Here is a 24,373-nt window from a genome sequence, read left to right on the forward strand (position 1 = left end):
TAAAACCCGCTCTGAAATGTGAACGCTTCCCTTCCCAGCAGCTTTCACCTGTTCCACCAGCTGGGAGGGCTGTGTGGGCTCATTCATCACAGCTTCCATTCTCTCTCCATCTTGCAACTCCAGGCAAAAGCAAGCTTTTCCAGGATGGGGGTGGGAAAGAAACCAAGACATATGAGCTTTGTAGCAACAAGAAATCCAAATGTTATATTGAGCCCTTCACCAGTGACCTCACACCCTTAGCACAGAAACCTCTCTTGCACACGGGGCCCAGAGCGGTGACTTTGTCCATTTGAGGCACGGGAAATAAGCCAGCACATTTGTGGGAAACCCTCTCCTGAGGCAGCCAGAGATGAATTTTCTGTCTGGTTAAGGAAAATTGTTACCACAAAGCAGCAGAACTCAGTTTTCCATCGTTCCAGCTTTGTGGAAGAGAAGGGAGGGGGACAGCCAGCATGGACACCACTCAAGGTGCTCCAGGAGTCCACATCAGGTGCCAGTTCCCCACTGACATCTCAGCACTCCTTCATGGAAAAAAAACCCTCCACACACCACAAGCCAACACACCAAACAAAGAATAGCACCACAGAAGCCCCTATTCCTCCTGGGTCTGTGAAAGCACCAGCTCAGGTAGGAGACACAACAACTCTCCACTCTAATATAAAGTCCAGAGGACATTCCATGAGCTGAAGGGGCTCTGAACATGTTTTTAGGAAATAAAACTCTGATATACCATGAGTGAGAAGCTGGCTCAGTGTGATTACAGCATATTTGGTCTGCACAGAAACCTACAGCCACGAATCGTGAAATTCTACAGACGTGCATCACACATTTCACACCTGCACCAACCCTTTTTCTGGTACACGAGATGTGAATTGTCAAAAGTACGTGGAAATGTTTAAGGGGGTACATCTCCACGTCTGGGAAAGGAGGAGGGATGAGAGATGGGTAAGAGACACTTGACCTTCTACAAAAGAATATGAACAGAGCGCTGGGGAAAAGAGAAAGAACAAATCCAGCGGCTTTGTGTACTCCAGAGTAAGAATAAAGGAAAGTACCTCTACTTGCCCTTTTGCAGACAGGATTGATCAGCTTATGGGAAGGGAGGAGGAGGAAAGTGTGAAGCTTTTCAAAATCCATTTTCATCTGATGGCTCTGACAAGTCTCAGGTAAAACTGGAGAACAAACACCTTCTCTCAACTCTCAGTCTGGAGGATATAACCTCGATCTGGGGTCTTCCTGAGCAAGCCCTGGGCTCCCAGAGACGAGGGAGAGCTCAGAGGCAACAGACTGTACATTGCTGTAGTTTAATTCTGCACTTTGTTCGATTTATGGTTTTCTTTTGGAACTACACTTTGAGCTTTTGAGATTTCTATCCTCCCCCGAAGTGGGAAATTCACAAAGATCACTGTTGCAGCTCTGTATTTTGTAACCCAAACCACACTGGTTTTCTTCCATCAAGCTGCAGGGCTCAGGTGCTTCACCAAATGCCTAAGAAAAGTCTCTTTTGGCTTCTCTGGCAAGAGGCAGATAAGTGCAGAGGCAACACAGAAGCTTAAGGGGATGTGGGTGTACTGTTTGTTTTGTGGAGTCAGGAAAACCCCGTCAGCCTCCCAGGAAGCACTCCTGGTGCACAGACACAGGTCACAGAGCTCATGCAAACACTCAAAGACAACACAGAGCTCATGGTTTCTGCAGGGCTTCTCAAGCACACAGGCTCCTTCATGCAACTTTGAAAACCTCATACAAAATCTAGTACCTTTAGGGGATCTTCCCATCCCAGCAGGCACCCAATACATCACATGAAGGCACTCTCCTGGACAGTGACAGAAGAGGGAAGAAAAAGCCCTTTGCAGTATTCACATTAAACACACAAAAAGTAAATTGTGTTCAGCCTCTCCATCTCTGTAGTTGTCCCTCTGCCATCAGGGAGGCTCCAGTGCCCTGACACCGGGGACAGCATTTGGTGCACAGTGCAGGACCCGACAGCCCTCAGCTGGCACAGAGGGACCTGCTCTTGGTGCAGCTGAGCTATCAGCAGTGCTGTGGATTGACAGCGCTGATGCACTCAGGGGGCAGAGGCTGGGGGATGCAGGTTAGCAAGGCAGAGGAGGGAGGATGGGGCAGAGCTCCATCACCCTCCTGTGGTGATTAACCCCAGGAAAGGTAATGAAATCCAGTCTCCATGGCCATCTATCACCAGATCCTTTGGCTGCAGGCATCCCCAAACCTGACGTCAGTGCCTGCTGTGGTTTCAGTGATGTGGATACTTGGCTCTGGAGCAGAATTAAACCACTTTGACAGAAAAACAGCATTTTCTCTTGGAGTTCTTTCCCCTGCCAATGGCTGAATCCCATGACCGTGCTGCAGCCAGGACCCACAGCCAGCACAGATGCTGCTGCTCTCAGAGAGGGGCACAGTCAATGGGATTTTGGAATGCAAATTTTGGGATGCTCACCGCTTCAGATTATCGTTGGAAAGGAGAGAAGGAGGCAGCACAGGGCTGGCCAGGCCTTTGGAGAGATTTGCAGGAGGAAGAGCAGGTACAGGCCAGGCAGACACAGCAATACCTCTTGCGCAGGACAAAGAGCAAGAAGATGTCAGAGCTGACGCTCCAAGCCCAATCACAGCTATTCACCCAGCCTAGGCTGGGTAAACAGCCCCACTGTGCTCTGTTCTCACCTTCCAGGGAGGAATGGCTCAGTGCTGACTGCTCCAGCAGCTCCACAACTCCCAAAACCCTCCTGCACCATCCTGAGAGGCAGAGGAGCGGCAGCAGAGCTGTTACACAGCACCAACCCACCCTCACCAGACTTCTCCCCTTCTCCACGCCCGCTTTTTTTCCAGGAATAAAGCTCGCTTAGAACTTCTCAGGCAAAGGTCAGACTCAGTTTGGTGCAGCCTCTGCCCACGTGGGGCTGGCTTTGCTGCACATCCCTGGGTGACAGATGGCTGGAGCTGAACAAGGCACAAAGGAGCGCCAGTGAACAGGCGCCGCATTCAGCCCAAGCGCTGCTCGACCCCGCTGCTGACTGACTCTTTCATACCACAACACACACCCCAACTGTGTCTGCTGAGACACCTCTGCAGAGCCTCCAAGGGGAAGACAGGCCTCAGGTTCTTTCCCCCCATTTTTTAAGTGATAAAGCAACTAAAAGCAGCTCCTCACCACACTGCAACTATAAATCCGGCACAAAGCGCCTGGAGAGACTCACAACGGGCAGATAAAAAGAAGTTCAGTAAACTTGAACTTCACTGGAGTTCAAGTTCATTTCTCAGTCACAGCTAGGAGAAACAAGGGGAAAATTCAGAAATTCGGGGTCTGAGCAATAACTAAAATACACAGCCAAACCTGTAAAACTTTTCCTTTGTCAATCTGCACTTCCCTCTAGCAAAGATGTCCACTTCAGTATCTTTGATTTGGATATAGAATTAAGAAATTAGGCTCTGGTATTAAACCCCATTTAAATACAGCAAAGTGCAATTAAAAAAATTTTATCTCCACACCTAGGGCCAAGTCCTCAGCTGAGGAACAGCAGTGTCACTCCACACCCCACAATGCTGTACCACACCAAAGGACCTGGAATTCAGCCCTTGGCCTCATGCAGTGACTGGCCCCTCAAACAAGACATTGCAGATGTGCAAAAAACCAAGACGGAGCTGCGGGTTTTACAGTACTGTTTAGGGAAAGAATTTACACAGTGGGAAAGATGATATGTACACTGCTGGTCACTGAGAGAAAGCTCAGCTGATGGAACCCACGAGCAAAGCAGAGCCCCTGATGGGTAATGACAGAGCAGAGCCGTTTGCTCAGCAGCAAGTGGGGTCTGTGTGAATATCCTGGGCAGAGGTTGTGCCTAAACCACCATCCCACTGTGCCCAAGCAAAATAGAAACCTCAGAGACGGTTTTGGGGTTTTGTTGTTGTTGTTTTTATTTGTTTGTTTGTTTGGGGTTTTCTGTTTAAATAAACTAACACTTAACTAAACTAATTACTCTGACAAGAGACAGCATTGTCTGGTGACCCTCATTTTGTCATTATTACTGACTAATTTGTCAGAGTATCCTAAAGGCAGTTCTGATCACTATTATCTTTCTCCTTTATTAAAAATGCTGTCTGACAGGTACAAGGCTTTCCTGATTCTGCTAAATGCTATCTACTTTTTGGACTGAAACATATAGCAAACTAACCAGGCACGTGGGCAGTGGCCTGAATTATAGTGGGACAAGAGGTTAACAGATTTCAAGAAGCAACCAGTGACATTCCCAAATGAAAGTTAATATGCTGAAAGTACAAGCATTGATAGGATGAACATCATCCTGATGTGCCTCCCCTGAAGGAAGGGGAAGGCTTTTTTTAACAAAGTGAAACAAAAAGCACAACTACAAAATTTACATCTTGAATATTTACTACATTACATGTAATAAAAAAAACCAAAAAACAACCCAAGCAGCCAATAAGCCAGAAAAATGAGTCCTAAGCAAAACACACCTCAACTGTTATTGAAGTGTTAATTATACTGCTAATGGCAGTCTGTGTAGCTTATGTATGCACTGAATGACAGCAAGGGCCTGTGTGTATGTGGAGGTAAATCACTATTCAAATCCCAGGGCCTCGAATGATTCTGTTTAAACAAAGGCACTAATTTGAGGTAATCAGCACAGGGCTAATCACCTTAAGTGCCTGGTTCTCGCTCCTACCTCATCACAGGCCAGGAGCAATGGTTACAGGACAGTGTTTAAGGTCATGGGTGAGGTTCCCATCTGCCAAATTCCCAGCTCTTCAGTGTCAGTGTCTGTACAGGTACACACATGCACACAAGCAAGAGGGCAGGCAGCACCTCTGTCAGCCCTAAACACCAGAGCATCCATCTGTCTTCCCACCCACTCCACAACCTGCCTGTTTTGTGCGTTACTTGTGAGAGAGAACATCAACTCACCCTATTAGACTTGTTTTGATGCATCAATCTGCGTACAGATTAAGAATGTCACACTGGCACCACGAGGCCTTTAAGCCAGGCAATCACCTGGGCCAGCTGGTGCCCCTGGCAGATGGAGCCCTTACCTTCCTTGGAGCCAGTGGTGACTGCAGCTGTGGTGCTCCCTGATGTCCGTCCCACGGGGCTGGAATGCTTCCCAGCCCTGCCAGGGATTTTAAGTCCACTTGGCTTCAGCATGTTTGCTGTCTCCTGTGTCTCAGTGTCTCAGAGAGCTGTCCTGGTGTCCCTGTTCAGGCTGCTCGCTGGTGGACCTCTTCTTCCATCGTCACACACCTGGGAGAGAAGAGCACAAAGAAATCAGATGGAGAATGAGTGGGAGAACATGGAACAGGCTCCCCGAAAACAGTGCCCAGCTCCCTCCTCACAGCCCCAGGAGAGGCAGCGTCTTTTATTTCTTATCCTGTAAAGCAAGGGTGGTCATTTCCCTCATCTCTCATCCTCGTCTTACATTCTTTTTGTCAGTCTCAGAGTCCTGGTGAGTCCTGGGCCAAAGCTGAAACCTCCTAGAACCATCAAACAAGAATTTAGCTTCAGTATGGCAGTTGAGTGATGGAAACTGCTGACTGGTTTTAAGTTCCAAAGCCTCAATTCAGGCATCAGCAAAGCCTCAGAGCCCTGACTAAAGGTACCACCAACCCTCAGCACCAAACCTTTGGTGAACAGTCCCCAGTTTCACCTTCATCTTCAGGGCAGACTCTCCAAACTGGCAGGGGGAGAAAGGATGAGGCCAGTGTCCAAAAATGGGGCTTTCAGCTCCTTCCCTTCAGGACTAACCCAAAACCTTGTCACAGAAAGAGAATACATGACCCCATACATTTACAATAAGACTGAAAAAAAAACCCAAAAACTTTCTGAAACTTAAGCATGACTACCAACTACTCACCAGTGAAGTCACAACCCTTCCTTATGTCATTCCCTTCCCAGTAGGCAATTGGAATAAAACCTTCCAAACTGCTTGCAAGGATGTTGCATCAGCAAGCACACAACTTCTCAAGCAAAGTTTTATGAGAAAAGAAAAATAGAGGAAGTGACTAAGTTGCTTAAAAAAAAAAAAAAAAAAGGCAAAAACATTCCTAATGGATAAAGAAAAACAATCAAAAAAATTGAGTCTATCAGCCAAAAGGAAGCTGAGGCTGGGAGACAGCAGGCTGGGATGGGGAGGGAAGAAGGTGGCAGCAGAGCAAGCCAGGGACAGCGCAGACCTAACAGCAAAGGGAATTGCAAGGAGAGCAAACCAAGGACCAGCCAGAAACTGGGGATACCCACACCTGCTTCCCAGGCCAAGCAAGGAGGCAGCACCCCTGAGAATCAACCTAGCAAAGATTTACAGATGCTGGGAGGGGGGGATTGCAGTGGCAGGACAGGAAGTGATTAAGGCATGAGTAAGGATTTCAACACAGGCTGGGTCAGAGCGAGCCCAGGGCTGGCAGGGCTCCAGGGAAAGCTGCAGGCAGACACAGAGGAGGGAAAACCACGAAGGAGAATGCCAGAACTGTATTCCTGAGGGCTCACAAATATCTGAGATACCCAAGTGTTTCAGCAGTAAGTCAGTCATCCTACACCGAGTCAGAGAGACAAAGAAAGGAGGGATCAGCAGAGAGAGAGCCTGAATGAAAACCCACAGGATCAAGCCCTGTCTCTTCCCCATGTACCCCCAAAAGGTGTTCAACACTTGGCCTGTCTCAGACACCTGCAGACATTTAGCTTACACAGAAGTCAGGCTGGTTATGGTAAGAGGGATGCTCAGATCACATCACCAGCAGCAGCAATAACCGACAGGAGCAAGCAGTTCTTGTCAAGGAAGAGAGAAAACAGCCTTCCTGTGACAGAGCCAGCGAGGAGCAAATGCTGTCAGAGCTGGACAGGAGGCTGCAGCTTCCAGCTCTGCTTAGCATAAAATAGGGAGACAAGGAACCGAATCTGGAGGTGAGAAACATTAATCAGCTGGGTGCCTCCTATCTGTCAAGGCATCAGATATGACATCTCCCACCCACTCCCTCTCATACAACACATTTTGCCCAGGGCTGGCTTTGATTTTACAGAGCAACTTGACTTGAAGCAATTCTACTGTCAGGGGTCGTGCTCTACCAAGAGATCTCACCCCATCTTCCTCACCTTCAACATAAAAGGTTTGCCCTCTTCACAAACATGCCCTTACTCCTGGATTTACTCATCTCATCAGCTGGTCCTACCTTTTGGTTACAAAATTTGATGCTGCACTGGGGATTAAGTAACCTGGGGATGCTGGTGCTTGCAGATGGCTGGTTGAATCCACATCCAGGAATGAGGATGGGAGGGTAAAAAGACACAGGGGAAAGATAAAACAGTGTCAAAATAAAAAGATTTTACAGCTTTTCAGGCCTCTATTGGAGGGAGTCTGTGAATTGTTACCTTTGCAGCCAGAACCACAAACTTTAGGGAGCACTGAATTTTGTGTGTTCCTCTCTTTTGCTGCTGATCTATGATGGGAAAGGAAACTTCATTTCATTCTCCCTCCACTACTCATTATCCCTGAAGATCAGCTGCCCACACCAGTCACAGGATATTGTAATATTCTGCTTCTTCTCAGGATGACTGGATATTTTTATGCAGGGGGGAGAGAGACAAGAGGAAGTGCATTCCCACTGCACGAAGATTTCTGCCAGAAACCTTAAACAGATTTGCTTTCAACACAGCAATGAACAAATGAACTCCATAGGCTGCTAATTACGCTCCCCTCAGAACAGACAGCTGCTTTTGACCTGAAAAACAACCACCACAACCAGTTCATGGCCACACACAACAGATTCAAAAACTCCGTAAGCACCACCAAGCATCACAGCAGATCCCCTGCCCAGCTGTGCCCAGCACATGTCAGCTCACAGAGAGGTCTGGCAGGGGCAAACTCACCCTCCTAAAATGTCATTGTCACCTCCATGAGCTGCAGACTGACCAGAGCGAGGGATCAGGGATGGCTGACTTAGCACACACCTGCACACTCATCATCACACAGCGAAATGAGGATGCACTTCAATAATTTTACTGTAAGTGCAATTTGTCAGTAAGACACAGGTTCAAAACATCCCAGACACTCATTTTTAAGAAATCTGTGCCTGCTGCTAGGGACAGATACTCCTCCTCTGCCACTAGCTTCTCCCCCACTTCAACATAAAAACACTTGAGCAGGTTTTTAGGAAGCTCTGAACGCTGAGCACGGAGCTCTTCCAAATGACACCATCAGGTCATCTTCACCACCCAGAGCAACACTGCCCGAGCCATCCAAGTCCCACATTAGCTCCCGACCGAGTGATGCAACTTCTGTGCAGCAGAAATATCCCTGGCCTGGGACACAGGCCAGTATCTCCACAGGGCACTGTCCTGCTCCATTAGAGATAACAACGTGCCCTGAGCTCCTGTACCGAGCCCTCAGCTTCCCAAAAGGCTCTATTAGCAGAGCCCTTCTGAAAAAAAAAAAAAAAAAAACAAACCTGTTTCCAGCCCTTCTGAAAAAGAAACCACCCTGTTTCCAGTAGCAGAGGTGAATGCAGGCAAATCTGTGGTGTAAGAAACGCACGAGGCATTTCTCTTCCCCACTCCCCATTATCACCTGCACAAGCTGAAAGCTTTGCCTTCCCATGGAACTTCAAGGAAGTGTGACTTTCTCCAGACACGCTGTCAAGGAAACCCCATCTGCTCCTGTGGGTGCTCTGGGGCCACTGGCTCTGCTTGTTTTGGTTTTCTCCCTTTTCTAAGATAACACAGATGAGGAGGATTTTCTAGATCTCTGCTAGATTCTTCCCGAAATCTTTGCATACTGGGATGAATGGTTCTGTTGTGGTGTTTGTTCCCACAACCAAGAAAAGCATCCCAGGAATGCACAATATGAAAGCCTGCTTCGAATGACCAAAATATTCTGTTCTCCATCTTTGCATCAGAAAAGGGAACAGCTGGATCTGAGTCACCTGGGCTCAGATTCAAAAAGAGGAGCAGTTCTCAACTAAGTACAGATGTACAGCCAAAAAATACCTTTCACCAGGAGCAATAAATCTGGATATTCCTGGCCAGCATCATGGATAGTTGCATCAGAGCAGCACACACTAAAAACTGAGAAAGAACTGGAGGTGCTTAGAATCAATTATTTCATAAATGTGGTAGAGAAATAACACAGACCAAGGGTTGGAAGGAAAAGCCTTTGTCAGTCTTGGCAATATTTTTTATCTGCAAGTTGTTCTGCATCATATCCACCCCTCTCACCCTCGACAAGGCACACAAATATTTGCTTGCCATGTGGAGAACATCCCATTCAAGATGGGCATAAGCACAACAGAGCAGAATCCCAGAGCGAAGCCCCCTTGGGTCCACACAAAATAAGCATCTGTTCACCTCGACATCCTGAGTGCAACAACTGCAAGGCACAGGGACAGGTCTCCAGACACCAGATTGAGTTGGCCTGAATCCCATCCTGTGCCTGGTGCTTCCTTCTGGCTGGATTTAGACGTAAGAAGCGTTTACCCAACCCGACATCCCGGGCAAGGCGCGGGGATTTCACTCTGAGAGCAGACCTGAGTGGAACTGCAACCAGCTGTATCTGAACACTGCTGGGAACAGCTGGGTCTGCACAAGAGTCTGTGGGGGAAGGAGCCCTTAGTTCCTAAAATTAAATATGCAACAAAAAAAGCGAGTACCAAAATTTAGTTTTCTAATTTTCTGAATTTTGAAATCCGCGTGTGAGGAATTAAATCTGAAGTTTTCAGTCAGCACACACCTTTCTAGGACAGAGACCCATTAAAAAAAAAAAAAAAAAAAAAAAAAAAAAAAAAAAAAAAAAAAAAAAAAAAAAAAAAAAAAAAAAAAAAAAAAAAAAGGTAAAGAACAGCATTTAATTATTGGACTAAAGGAAATCAAGGTTATCACTTTGTCCAAAAGGTTAATGACAAATAAAAACACTTCAGAGAAGCAGCAAACACTTTTTTTTTAAAAAAACAATCTTGACTCATGCAAATAATCAATGACAGCTATTTGGATTGGGAAAGGTTTGCACAATAAAGTATTTCTGTTTTCCTCTATTCCCATCTAAGACCATCTTCTGAGAAGCAATTGCTTGTGGTATTATTTAAAACACTATTCCACCTTTCCTTATGCTGATGCTAGGGATGAGGAACAGCAGGGTTTGGGATGCAGCACATCTGCAAGTAGAGTTTCAGCCTTTTTCAGGGCTCCACAAGGAGTAACACAAAGTTCATTTTACACCTGCAAGGCACATCCCCGTCCTCCACAGGGAAGAGGAGCAACCCCTTCGTGGTGCCACACAACAGTCCAACAGCACTTTGGGTTTGACACACCCTCTGCATGCATGCTCAGGAGATTTAGACATAACAGCAGGAATTTAATTCCCTGCACACGTTCTGACTGTTTTTTAGGAAGTACAGAGCCTCCAAGAGGCTCCTGGGTTTGGTCCCCTCACCTCTGTCACTCAAGAACCTCTGGGACTCTGGTCAAGACTGAAACTACCTTAGCACAGCCCGAGAACAACCCCTGCTCCCCTCCCAAAAACCCTTCAGCATCAGGCACTGTAAATGTTGAAAGCACTATCTGAAGCTCAACATCTCCCTGGAAACAAACTGCTAGAGAAGAATCCAGTCCACTGATGGCTGGAGGAGCTCTGCACTCACCTCGATAAGCACAGAGAATAAAGGCAAAAAGCTTTCAGTGCCAACTCTGGTATTCCTTTATTAGGCCTTATATAAAACCTCCATTGGCCTAAAGATACTGATCTCTTTAAAAAAAAAAAAAAAAGTTACATAAAGTTATTTCATTTCTCGTTTCTGAGCATTTGGTCACAACCACTCCACATTTCCAAGCTTTTCTGCACCTTCCCCGTACCCATGGAAATGAGATTTTCAGGCGGTAAAGCCTCATCTCCTGGAGCCCACACAGCACTGCCACAGGGCAAGGGCAGGTGGAGATTTGATGCCCCAGGACCAGACACTGGCCACGCTCTGAGAACTGGCCAGGGATTTCAGGAACAGAATTTTGCTTTGAAATCCAAATCCAGGGGCCAGACTGGAAACGCTCGATCTTGTGTGAAAGGGACAGGAAATGAATCCGATCAGAGACAGGATCTGATAACGCCAAACTACAGCTTTGCTAATGGAGACAGAGATTATGCTGAGAAGAAAAGGCAATTTTATCTCTTAATTCCTTAAGATGCTCCATCTGATCCACAGTAATTGTACCATTGCCTTCTCACTTCTCTGATTAGTTCCTCCTTCCAACAAGCCGCCAGAAACCCATTTCTGAGGCACGTGGCAGATTAGGAGTAAATCCCTGCACTTAATTGAAGCATAGAGGAAATAAGAGACCCTCATTTTTAATTAAGGTCAGACTCCTCTCCCAAGAAAACCTTTCCTTCTCCCATAGAGGGAATGAAGGAAAGGAGAGCACTGCCTTCAGCTACACACAGGGAAAACCAGGGAATTCTGGTACCCTTTGTCAGCCAGCAGGTTTTTTTTCTTTCTCTTGCAGTTGGATTTGCACAGGTTTTCAGCCCTAAAGCTCTGGTTTTACTATGTAGTTTCCCTAACAAGTCTGAAAGGTTGTTAACCTCTAGAAAAGCCTGTGTTTAGTCTTCCTTCTCGCTCAGATTTTGTAATAATTAGCACAGACAGCCAAGAGAAAGCCTGGAGGCCTTTTATTTAAAAGCTCAGGTATTTCTTAAACTAGTTCTAACCTCTATAACAGACTAAACATCCTGTAATTTACTCCTAAAGCCAGGGCTTTTGAATGAAGAATGTGCAAAACCATCATATATTGCACTCTAAAAACCACAGTGCAAATCCTGAGGCAAAGTGGGTGGAAAAAACTCACACTGCATTCAAGGAAGTCATCACAGAAACTGGGGAGTAATTATGGGCTTGCTGATGAGCTTGTGCTCTCCATGCTGGCAAAATGCCTGCTGAAGGCTGACAGAGTAGATAGCAACAATTCTGCACTAATTGCAGAGAAAAAACTATCTCTAATTTGTGGGAAAAGGTCCTGGGGATGGTCTTGGATCTGCACGAGTTTCTGGTCCCTGGAGTTGTGCCCTGGGGGGCAGGGGACAGTGTCCCTGCAGAGATATACAGAGGCATGACACCAAAATTGCAGGCTCTCCTGGAAAGGGAACAGAATGTACACAGAGGTTTCACAGCTGCTGTCCTCCAGGTCAGTTCAGACTCGATTCAGTGGCCACTCAATTCCATGTGCAGTTTAATTCACAGAGCTTTAATAAAACCCAAGTTTCCTATTCACAGCAAGTCTTACTTGTCAAAAACAGCATCTGGAAGAGAAACATGAGGAGAGCAGGCAGAGCGCAGGAAACACAGTGATACATTGCAAACATATTCCATTATAATAGCTTGGGATTTTACTACTGGAGAAACAATTCCTTTAATTAAATATGAGCTATTCAACAACCCAGCCGTGCTGCACACGCCATGCAGAGCTGCAGAAGGATCTGTGCCTTTGGAATTTCCTGGCTTTTGATTGCTTGATTTAGGGTAGCACTGAAGTTCACCCTCTCACTTAACCTGTTATTCCCTGGAGCTCAGGTTAACCTACGGATTTGGCCTTGTGCACTTCTATAATCAAACCTCTGCCCTGGAGTTTGGTTATGCCAAAACCCAAGAAGAGCCAGCTGTCTTCTGTCCTGAGTTTTTTCCCCCCTCTTTTTACAACCTGCACCTGCAATGAAGACTTCTCTGTAGGCCAGCCTTAGTTGTAGACTGAGACTGAAAGGCTGGAGCAATAAAGAGCTGAAAATAGAAAACAACTGGTCTTGCAAGTTTCTTCTCTTTCTCTACACATTTAGGTTTTTTTTAAACTAGGAACTTTGTTTTCCATTTCAGTGTTATGGCAGCCTGTCTGATGGCAATGCAGTTGCACAGCAATGCAAACAGTGTCACCCCAAGGGAAAACTGACCCTGCCTCTCCACAAACTCCTGAAACTTCAGGCAGGGATGCAGGGTAGGAATGCCCAACCCTACCCCTGCTGCAGCCCCTTTCCATCAGTAACAAAACCACCACACAAGAGGTTTCATTCCTGCAGTTCAGCAGAGTTCCACTGCCCAGGAACCCCCCACTAGTCCAGATTTATCCAAGTCAAACTTCTGCCCATGTACCTACTCTGCCCTTTGTACAACTCTGACACCATCCCACTGTGTCCAACCCCAGGAGACAGCTTTGCCCTTTCTCTGCCTTCACTGAACAGGCAGTGCTCTCCTGAGATACAAGACTGACCTTCTCTAAACCTCCATCACTTGAATTCAGTCCATTTTAGACATGGGCAACCCAAAATTCATGCTGCATCCCCAGATGATGCCTCACCAAGCCTGGAAAAAAAACTCTATTCCAAACACGATGAGCTAATGTCACCTTATTCCTTCAAACAAAGCAGCAGTTCCAAAAGTTTTAAGAGTAACTAACCCACCTTCACACACTGGCTGCTAAGATACAACAGGAGGGAAGCTGAAAAGGAAATACAGCATCAGAGAACCAGTTGGGTTGGAAGGGACCTTTAAAGGTCATCTAATCCAACCTCCAATCATCTCACAGCTGAGATACAGCACTGACAGCCAGGCCTCCTGCTTCCTTCTTCCACAGTGGTCACTAATCTCCTTGCCACATAAAGAGGGATGATAGAATAGTACCAGTCTGTGAGCAGAGGGGTGGCAGACCAGGTTGTCACACCACTGGTCCCCATGGAAAGATCTGAGGTCACCAAACCCAAGATGCTACAGAGGAGCAAACCCACCCTCCATCCAGACCAGCGAGGCTCTGCATAAAACCCATCCCCTGTACCCACACAAACATCCACTGCTTCCTGCTGCTACACTGGCAGCAGCAGAGCACTGCTGGATGGGGTTGTTCCCTGGAGCACCCTCTTCCTCCTCCCTGCTGATTCACCAGCCTGCACTGAGCCTCCCACTTAAGCAGCAACCTCTGGGCGACATGACCCTCTCTGCAAACACTGCCACCTCCCCAGACCTCACTCACACCTCCACACAGCTCCCACCACAAACAGCAGTGGAGATAGGGAGGCCCCTCATCTGCAGAGTTTGCTTTAAGCCAGCGTGTGTTAATCACGGAGTTTCCTAATTTACCACCTGCACTGTAGCAGGGAGTTTGGACAGCTCACAAAGCTTACAGTACAAGAAGGAACACGTCTCCTAATCAAATCACATCCCTACCAGTGACCAAAGTCGTAATAATTTTGGCAAGTTATATCAAACTGGATCTTATCTGTCAGCACTGTTACGTTATCCCCTCCTGCCTCACGCTTTTCCCACAGCTCATGCTCCGCCTTGCAGAAGCCAACATGAACTTGGGATTGCACCACATGGAGAGAAGCAAGATCCCAGCCCAAAGCCTCTGGGCACTAAGCCACACCAGCACCGTAGGATGGCTCCCTACTGTGTTACACCAGAGGTTGGGATTGCAGTTTGTAGAGAGTGAGAAAACCCCATCCTACACAGTCAGATTGCACAGCAGGCGTGGGGACAGAACACGCCCACCCCAGCATGACCTGCTGGGCTGGCAGGGACAGGAGGGGCCGTCACACCTGGGCCAGGCTGTCCATCCCAGCTCCTCCCACAGCAGCAGAGATCCTGCAAGAGCTGTGCTGCTCCACAGCCTGGCCCCAGTCAGCATCTCCATCCACACAGTGCTGTGCCCATGGGAAGCACACCCACAGCAGGGTGTGGTGTAGGGATGCCAGCAGCCAAAAGGAAAGGGTCTGGGTAGATAGATCAGTGCTAAAGCCCAGGATTTAACGTTTCACATCTCTGGAGATGGGTGATGCTGATGGGTGAACCCAGGCTGCAGGCAGGTAGGTAGGACAGATGGATCAGCCCACCATACTCCTGGAGTGCCACAGCACTGCACGTTCCTGTGGAGCTTCACAGAGGCACCACAAGTCCCTGGCTGCTCCTTCACTTCTCACAGATAACAGGCTCTTTCTGCACCACCAATGCAGGCAAAACCACAATCAGGATTTCGTAAGAGATCAAGATGTAACCTCATCTAGCACAGTGACAGGCAGCAGCCCAAGTACATCACTGGCACAACACCTCCAACACAAACTGGACCCGTTTCAACCACAAAAAGGAGAAGCAAAAACCAGGTTGTCACTTCTAACACTGGCAATCAATCCTGCTGGCACCCTAAGGCAGAGAATAGCACAGCACTCCATAAACCTGAACCATGTGAGCATCCAAAAGCACCGTTTGACTTTGACATTTCCACGTCAGCGTGCTGGAAGGGCTCTGACACCTTCCCAGCATTTAGCCAACGTGCTCGGGGAGGATTCAGAGATAAAAGGGTGAAAAGTGCTTGCAGATGCTTCAGAGACATCAAGATTAGGCTTGCAGGAGGCATTGCTATTGCCAGTTTCGTTTACTAGAAATATATATAAATATACATATTTTTATAAACAAAACTTTTTATTCTGGATGAGATTGAGCAAGTTCAAAAAGCTAATTCATAGACCCCACTAAAAGCCTACATAAACAGACACATAAAAGATGAACAGTGAAAGGCAAAACATCCTCTTCCTCTGCCTCAGCAGCAGATTTCACACAAGCCTGCCTTTTTGTGCCATGGTGTCCATCATTAAATCTCCATTAGGGATGGTTGGTGGATTGGTCATCAGCTAAACATGCCAAACTTACCAGCTGGGAAACAAAAGTCCAGGGAAAAGAAAAAAAAAAAAAAAAAGGCACTTATTCAAGGTTGCAGAGTGACCTGCTCCAGTTTGCATAGTAAGGATTTCAGTTATAAAACAAATAGCTAAATGCTAAATATAGCCAAGGAGGAGGCTTTAATCACCAGGGCAGGCTTCATGATGACAGGAGCCACTGAGGTAGCACAGCACACGATGTGTGACAGCCAAATATGAGGCTAAAAAGCCCATTAAACACGTAAGTGGAGAGGCCTCTCTTCCTCTGGAGGTTTGTTCCCCAGCCAGGACGGTCCCTGCACCCAGGGGAGGCACTTGCAGGTCACGAGTGGGAGTGTTTGCAAGGGATGGGAAAGTGCTGTGTATTCAACAGGCAGCTGCTTTTTGTGCCTGTCAGGACCACTGAAAAGTTGCCAGCGCTAATTAGAGGACACAGAAGTTTTCAGAGCATGATGCAACAGATAAAGAGGGGAGGAATATGCCAAAGGAAGAGAAAGAACAGGCCAGCCAGGGGAAGCCTTTTGTCAGTGACTGTGCCAGAAGCTGGTGCCTCAGGCTGGGAGCCTCCTCTGCCCCTCTGGAGGATGTGCTGCAAAAGAAATGGTGCTGGGTTTTGTTTTTGGTCATTGAAACACCTTTGTGCTTGTCCTTTGTACAGAAACAGGCAGAGACACAAAGTGACAATGACAGCGACAAAACAAAGGGGAAGACACATGGTACAGCAAGAGCTCAAACTGAGCCAGGCTGCCCAGGGTGGCTGCAGAAAACCCCTCATCACTTCACTGTTCTTTAAAAAATAAATTAAAATCTTCAAACCTCCGTCTTGAATGGCAGAGATGAAGACAGACCTAACCAGGAACAGACAGATGGATCAGATGATTTCTTGAAGTTTCTGTAAAGCCCTTCCAGTGTAACCAATATCCATCCACGTATTCTTTACTACACTATGCAAGTTATTCACTAAAATAAAATAGAATTAATTTTGGCCAATAGCTCTGGCACAAGCAATGCAATTTTATTTGCATTAACTTTTAAAGGAAAAATGTGTGAAAGCACAGGAGAGGGATTTAAAAGTACCAAAAAGGGACTTAAAAGTTCCAAGATCCACATATCCAATACCCCAGAGCATTTCATTCACAAGCCTCAGAGGAGGTCAGAGCTTCAAAACCTGTTTTATACCTGGAGAAAAAAGATACAGAGAAGGAAAAAAAATTTCCCAAGATAATTGAAAAAACAGTGGCAGAGATGGCACTGTTATGTCCCTGAATATCCAACCCACCAAAGGCCACGGCAAGGCCTTCTGAAGTGTTTACTTTAGAGATACAGAGTATAAATATTTTCAAAAATAATCGTTTGGCTTTCCCAGGCACAAACAGAGTTATCAAGGGAGTCAACAGCACAGTTTAGAACATTAACTCTCGAAATAAACCAAACCAAGTTCAGATTCCCTTTGTGCTTCAGCAGACAGGGATGAGGAGATGGAGACTTCACAGCTGGCTCAGAACCCAAAACGTGGAATTTCACCAGTCTATGCCACGTATCTCTACAACTATGCAGGTGGGTTAAACATTAGCTCAGTAAAAATAAATCACTGAAAGGAAACTACAACTTAACTTCAGTGCCAATTCAAGCCAGCATCGTATTTTAGTCCATCATTCTGGAGTAAAAAAAAAAAAAAAAAAATGGAAACTGTGACAGCAAAACACAAAGCTTGGTTTTCCTTCTTCGCACATCTTTCTTTGCTTGTGCTGCATCTGAATCAACCATGGTTGTTTTACAGACGCAGTTTCACTCATTTAGAATGGAGTAATAAAAATGGTACCACTACACAGGAATGATTTCAAAAAAATCTGATGCAGAAATACTGTGGGTTTGTTATGGGTTTTATTTAAAGGAGGTTTCAACGGGATTTCTTTTTTTTTCAGGAATAGCACAAAGTATCAGTTTAAGGTGCCAGACTCAGTCACGTGCAGTGAAGTAATTTTTCCACAGCAAGAGCTGCAGCACAATCACATAAGAGCAAGAAATTAAATCCAGCTACGAGGGAAGCGAATTTGCTTTATCCTGTTTAGCATCAGAAAGTACAAGAGACAAAAACCCAGCACACAGGGTGCTCTCAGCAGGGCAGGAAAAAGGCTCGAGGTCGTGGTGGTACCGCAGAGAGAGACTTGGTACAATGATGCTGTGAGAGTTGTGTGTGCCTGACAGTGTCAGCAACAGAGACAAGGAAGACAGACACAGGGGGAAGGCAGGATTAGAGTAGGACTCTGGAAGAACAAGCCCAATTCCTTTCTCTAACGTGAGCTTCTGCAGTGACCTTGGAAAGCTCAGCTTGATTCAGCAACTTAACGGGGTTGTTTTAGAAAACTGACCAGTAAAACAAAGGCCAAGGCTTGCTGGGGGCCGGCATCACCAGTGCTATCAGCCAAGGTGCTCTCCCTGCCTAACAAGACCTGAATTCTACCACAAATATCACGAGGGCAGCGATAAAAGAACAGCAGACAGACATTGCAGACCGTTAAACTCAGTAACAGAGCAGCAGGAAAAAAATAATGCTGTCTGACTCCATATCAGCGACTTCCTTGGTGATTCTCATGCTCAGACCTCTTGGGAGATGGAAGGGAAAACAGGTCACAAGGTGATTGTAAAAGATATTTATGAAAAAACAGATCTCTCTATAAATAACAATAGATATCCCTATAAATAAGTGCACATCAGAGTCTAATGTAGGTTAGCAACAAGTCAATAAGGTCTGGCTACCCAGATCTGGGCTTTCCCAGAGCTGTAAAAGTATCCAAACCTTGCCATGCATTGTGTACACTCTGCAAAGTGGGAGCAACACCACATACCTGGGGGAAGGAACTTGCTTTATGCATTGCCTCTTGTCCTCATCAGAATTATGACACCCTCTCCAAAAAGAAAAAAAAAAATCCTTAATTTCCCTGAGTTTCATGGATATGGGCAGAATTTGGATAAATAAAACCAACAACCTCAGTGAGGAGGTGGGATCTGTGCCCTGACCTATTTTAACCCATCAAAACTGGCATGTGTGCACTTATACAGCCACATCCCTTGGCACCTGAAAATCCCTCTTTGGAGTTCTTCATCGTCTCTTCTGCCAGAGCAAAAGCACAAATGGGGAGAACGAAAAACCAGGAACTGCTACTTGCTGGAATAAACTATAGTAACCTCCAAGGCTAGAGGGGCACATACCAACCCCTGGCCTAAGCAGACAATCCCATCCATACCCATCCTAAGAGCATCTCCTGGAACACACAAGTTTTCCCCCAGTTGAAGGCAGCTCCACATGTGTAGTGTTGCTGAGATGACAGATGGGCTCCAGCACAGCTTCTCCCTGCCCTGGCTGGTGCTGTTTCCACTTGTGCCCTGTCTCAGAGCTGAGCCTTTGAAGTCCTGTACTCCCAGGGATTTCTGGCAGGCAGTGACAAGTTTCTTGAGAGCACAGTTGTTTGACGCAGTCTCCCTCCTTCCTAATCCCTGGCAGGTTGTAACAGCAGGCAGGTAATTTCTTAAAATGCCAAATATCAGACCCAACTTTAAGATCAGGCAGCTGCACCACGTTTAAAACATCACCACCCCAGCAAGGACGGGTCTGTGCTGATTAGAGGGGCTCTCTTGGAGCACCACTGGGGAGAGGAATGCTGCTAGCAGGCAACTGGGCAGAGGCTAAGGCCAACAAGCCTGGCCAGGCACTCCAACCATATCTCTGTTCACACACAGACCAGTTCCTGAGTCGCAAGTCACCCCCGAGGAAACACTTCCAGCCAGCAGTAATAGATGGGCTGGCAAAACCTGACATCCATTCCAGCACGGTGAGTTTCTGAGACAAGGTTTCCAGGCCCGTGAGACTGATGCTCAACAGAGCAGCAAATAACACTCGGTGCTGACACAGTGCTTTGTCTCCCACGACTTTGGAAACGCCGCTGCAGCCTGCCTGGATACCGTGCAGATAACAACTTGTGCCTCTGCCTGCATCCCTGACTGCTGCCTCAAACAGCCCCTTTGCTGGTTTGTGTCAGGAGATGCGAGGGGCAGACCCCTGCTCACAACCTGAGCACTGTGCCAGCGCCAGCAGCCCGATCTGGGCCTTCCTCGGCAGCGCATCTCCTCGCAGCAGACAAACCCCCACATCAGATCCCGCAGGACGCAGTTAATGTCGATATCTCGATCGCTAAATAGGAAAAACCCAGCGGGGACACCGAGCCCAGCACGCAGCCCAGCCTCCCGCAGACAAAAGGCAGTTCTCCTCCCGTTTCAGACCCAGAACTCGCTCGACACCGAGCCGCGGATGCTGACACCCACTCTCACCTCCACCTCCGCGGCATCAGGCCGCTCCCCCCGCGCCGTGACCCAGCGGGGAGCCCACCCCGCGCCCTGCCTGGGGAGGGGCGGGTGGGTTCGCAGCCCCCGAGCCCCTCCCGCCGCCGGTGGGTGCCGGTGCTGCCCAGCCGGGGATGCGGCCGGGATGCCGGCCCGCTGAGGATGCTCCGTGCCTTTCCCACCCCAAGGACAATGCGTGCGGCGGCCGAGCCTCCCCCATCGCTACCGAGCGGCGCATCCCCGCGCTCCTCCCGCACCCTCTCCATTCATCCCCCCCCTTTGTTGCGGGCTGGCCGGGCGCTCCCGCTCCTCCCGCCGTCCCCCTTACCCTGGGGCTGCCCGCCGGAGCGGGGCGGGGGGCTCGGTGCCACCGCACGATGCAGCCCCGGCGGCCGCCCTGCCACTCCCTGCGCGGGGCCGAGCCGGGAGGAGGGAGCTGGGCGGCGGCTCGGAGCGGCGGGGGCGGGGGAGGATGCGGGGCCGGAGAGGATGCGGGGCCGGCACCGCCGCTCCCTCCCTCCCTCCTTCCCTCCCTCCCTCCCTCCTTCCCTCCCTCTCTCCGTCCCTCCCGGCGCACGGCCAGGCCCCCGCGAACAAAGGGGGCCGATCCGGGGCCGCCCCGCGCCGAAATCCTCCTGGTTGCCGAGCCCCGGCGCCGCCCGGAACCGGGTGGGAGGGTGAAAAGGCAGCGCGGTGGCTCCTCCTGCCTTAAAAAAAACCCCATATAATAACTATAAGTTCACCTTTGGTTCGCCTCGGCCGCGGCCTCGCTCCGCGCGGCGCTGGGAATGAGGAGCGCTCCAAGCACACCTGAATTTAGGGTGGGAGCGGGATTGATTGATGCAAGAAGGGCAGGAGGAGCTGGCGGTGCTTCCTGGAAAAAAAGGAGAGAGCCCTAATTACCGGGATTTATTGGGGAATGCAGCAAAGAGAAAGCACCTGCAGCCTCGGAAACTCGTTCCTTCAAAGCCAGGAAGGGCGGAGGGAGGTCATGATCATCACTTGGCCCCCATCACCTCCTGATGCTTCCCAGAGCCGTGCCTGGACTGACATGCATGGAGATATAATGGAGCAGGGCCACAGAAGAGTTCAGGTTGGAAAAGCCCTCTGAGATCATCGACTCCAACCGTTCCCCCAGCACTGCCAAGGCCACCGCTGACCCGTGTCCCCAAGTGACACATCCACATGTCTGTTGAACCTCTCCAGGGATGGGGACTCCACCACTGTCCTGGGCAGCTGTGCCAGCACCTGACAAGCCTTTCAGTGAAGCAGTTTTCCCAATATTCAACCTAAACCTCCCCTGGTGCTACTTGAGGCTGTTTCCTCTGGTCCTGTCCCTTGTGCCCTGGGAGCAGAGCCCAAACAACACCCCCAGCTCCCCCCTCCTGTTCGGGAGTTGCAGAGAGTGAGAATGTCCCCCCTTAACCTCCTTTTCTCCAGGCTGAGCTCCCTCAGCAGCTCCTCACCAGAACTGTGTTCCAGACCCTTTCTGCCTCCAGTCCCCTCTCTGGACCTTCCACCCCCGCCTGGTGCCAGTGCTAAGAAATTGCATCCCTGGAGTGGAAGTGCTTTCACAAGGGCCATAACTCTCCTCAGTGTACTTTACTACCTCTGCACACACCTCACATCACCCAAGGGGCAGCCCAGGAGATTTTGCACGTCAGATCCTACAGTGGAAGGCCCCAGACCATGCAGAAAGAGAGGAGGGTCCCAGCCAGCAGCGATTCCAAAATTTATTGCTGTGACTGCTCCGTAGCCCCTGCGTGGGCCCTGGAAAGCAGAAGGGAGATGTAAGTGAGGGAGATGCACTCAGCAAAGCAGAGAAGAACGGGGCTGAGGTCAACTGAGCATCAGCCAGAATATGAGATTTGACAGCCCTGGCCTTAGCAAGATGATCCAGCCCCAGGGGGCAGCCGTAGGCATCCTCATTTTCCATCTTGCAGAGGGGAAGCCAAAGTAAAGAGAAGTGAAATGGCTGGTCCAAGCCAAAAATAGAACCTGGAGCACCTGACTCCAACGCCTCTGCTTCAACTGCTAGTTCAGTGTCTTTCCCTGGCATTTTCCTACATCCAAGCTCAAGTCATTGCTTTGTGGTTCTGGATGCAAGAAATTTTTGTCTCCTCTCAAATTTGTAGTTGCCTAGGGAGACAGTATGTCATCAGGAGAAGAGCTAGATGAGAAGGTGCCTATTGAATCAGGCTTGGATTCCAACAGGACCTCTTGTTTCTCCATCCAGTTCCACCCCTGGTTTGGCAGCTCAGCCAGTTCCTGTCCTTAGGTCCAAGTCTCTTTCCGTATCCAAATGGTGGTGGAGCAACAACGGTGACCTCCCTTTGCAACTTCCAGAGAGACTAATGAGAAATGTTACGTGTAGCCATGCATTTGGTAAGAAGGAGGAGTGAAAATTTAAAGCAGATTTGTTAAATTAAAAAAAAAAAAAATCCTCTTTAATATTTTCAGGTGCCTCAGGGCAGGATTTCAAAAATTGCTTAGAAGTTAAACCTCATTTTTGCACATTTTTATGCTCTATCTTACACACACTAATTTGTTCTTAGTATAAAAACTTCCACTTAAATGTTTAAATTACAGCCCTGTGTCTGCATTAAAACAAAGAAAGTCAGCAAGTCTGGGGTTATATTTTGCCTGCCAATGGTCTGTGGCACCCAGAGCAGCTCCGAGAGGAGGATCGAGCCCACTGGCTTCAATAAGATGAAGCTAGAAAAAATTTCACAGCTCTTAAGTCATTTCCTTGAATCATTTTGACAAATCTGCCTCTCTGACTGAACTTTCTCAGGGGAATTTCCATGGAGAGAAAGAAAGATCATCCAGGGCCAGAGCTCTGGCAGTGATGTGGCTGAAGTACCCGTAGACTTGAATTTGTGTCTCTGCCGTCAAGTGCTCTCCTACAAAGCTTTTGTCGTACCTGCTTGTCACAAGGGATGACTATAAATGTTGAAGTGCCATCATCCCACAGGGTGGTGCTACTATTTCCCAGTAACCATTTATTTATTCACAGGGGCTGTGTGCAGGCAAATAACCCCACCCTACTGTCCCAGGCCCAGGGGAGCACAGGAGACACTTCAGTTCCAGCCTATGAAGGTGTGAGGACTTGTTAAAATTTACACAGGTGAGCAGAGCCATGACTTTAATTAAACCATTACGTAGAGAGCTGGTGTGTGATCTCTGACATCTCTGGGCTGTCACATTTGCCTGATAATAGTCTTTACTACCCTCCTATTTTATGTGATATGATATTTATCTTGTTTTGAAAAGTGGCTTCTCACAGATAGTCAAAACTGTCTCCACTTGACTGATCCATTCTTGTGATTTGATGAATATTTGCATTAGCTGTTGGCATCTCTAAAAAGCTCCACTGCTGTTTTCTTTTACATTATCCTGACAAACTGGAGCATTACACAGACAATGTAGTGTATAAACTAAGGGAATACTCACACCTGCCCCTGGGGAACCCAAAACAGCAAACTTTTTGTGTTTTGCTGTTATCTATATTGTTTGAATAAAGACAGACAAAATGTTCAAGTACCTTTCCATTTTATGGAACAGGAGACGAAGCACCTCTGCAAAGAGCTGATGAGACACTTGATTTGTCATGTACCAATAGTTTATGCTCCCTAAAGCTCCAGTGCTGCTCTTGTTCCCCAAAGGCAGCAACCTTTAAGAGGTGACAGAGAGCACATACAAGCCACGGGAAGTGGTGACATCAGGACCCCAGATGCCAGCTGGGGTTGACAATTCAGAGTTGAGTCCTTTCCTACCACGTGCCTAGAAACCCCTGCCGAGTAAATCCCTTTGCCCTGCCTATGTCCTGTGGGGACTGGGTGGTGGCAGGAACAACTGCATTTGAAAATACTGTGCAACTTCGCTGCTGTCAACTGGCAGTTCTGTGATTTCCAACATCTCACAGCCGCAATGAGAGCCCAAGTTCTCACTGTTCATTCATGCTGGCACTATAAATAGGCTGCTGCATTTGGGGGCAGAGCACGAAATTCCAGCATTGGTGGGAGGAACAAGATTAAAGCAGTGATCTAAAGAAAAGCTGTTTTTTGCCTTTGATTACAGAGCTGCTGAAAGACCTTCTCATCCTGAGGATCAGTAGTTGCTTTAGGCCTTACCCATTCTAGGCCAAGACTAAAGTTCAGAAACTTCTTGTAAACAGTAGTTAAATTAAAATTAGGAGCTTACACAGTTGCAACGATTCAGCCAAATGGCAGCATGTTTTCAGGCATTTGTTATCCAGCCCAATACCGCTGCAAAGCCTCTAATATCCAGCAGATTCTGTTGTATCTCCTTAGGTGAGAGAAACCTCTCATCTTCAGACATTT

The 24,373-nt window shown here is 47.9% G+C and overlaps 1 protein-coding gene across 4 annotated transcripts in view; it reads right to left on the reverse strand.

Annotated features, from left to right (window-relative positions):
- The window catches only part of CLIP2 (CAP-Gly domain containing linker protein 2), a 71,123-nt gene extending 50,678 nt beyond the window's left edge, over positions 1–20,445 (reverse strand). For 2 of the 4 annotated variants that reach the window (XM_027882075.1, XM_027882073.1), the window contains exons 1-3: positions 20,359–20,445; positions 5,062–5,269; positions 1,757–1,813 (exon numbers count right to left, since the gene is read on the reverse strand). In XM_027882075.1, the coding sequence (XP_027737876.1) occupies positions 1,757–1,813; positions 5,062–5,173 (169 nt within the window). In that variant the 5' untranslated portion in view covers positions 5,174–5,269; positions 20,359–20,445. The remainder of the gene's footprint in view (positions 1–1,756; positions 1,814–5,061; positions 5,270–20,358) is intronic. The other 2 variants (XM_027882076.1, XM_027882074.1) reach the window with 1 other exon arrangement.
- Positions 20,446–24,373: the final 3,928 nt, after the last annotated feature.

Source organism: Empidonax traillii, unplaced genomic scaffold (genome assembly GCF_003031625.1).
Source record: "Empidonax traillii isolate 1590-97213 ecotype Southwest subspecies unplaced genomic scaffold, ASM303162v1 scaffold101:size1699134, whole genome shotgun sequence".
NCBI lineage: Eukaryota > Metazoa > Chordata > Aves > Passeriformes > Tyrannidae > Empidonax > Empidonax traillii.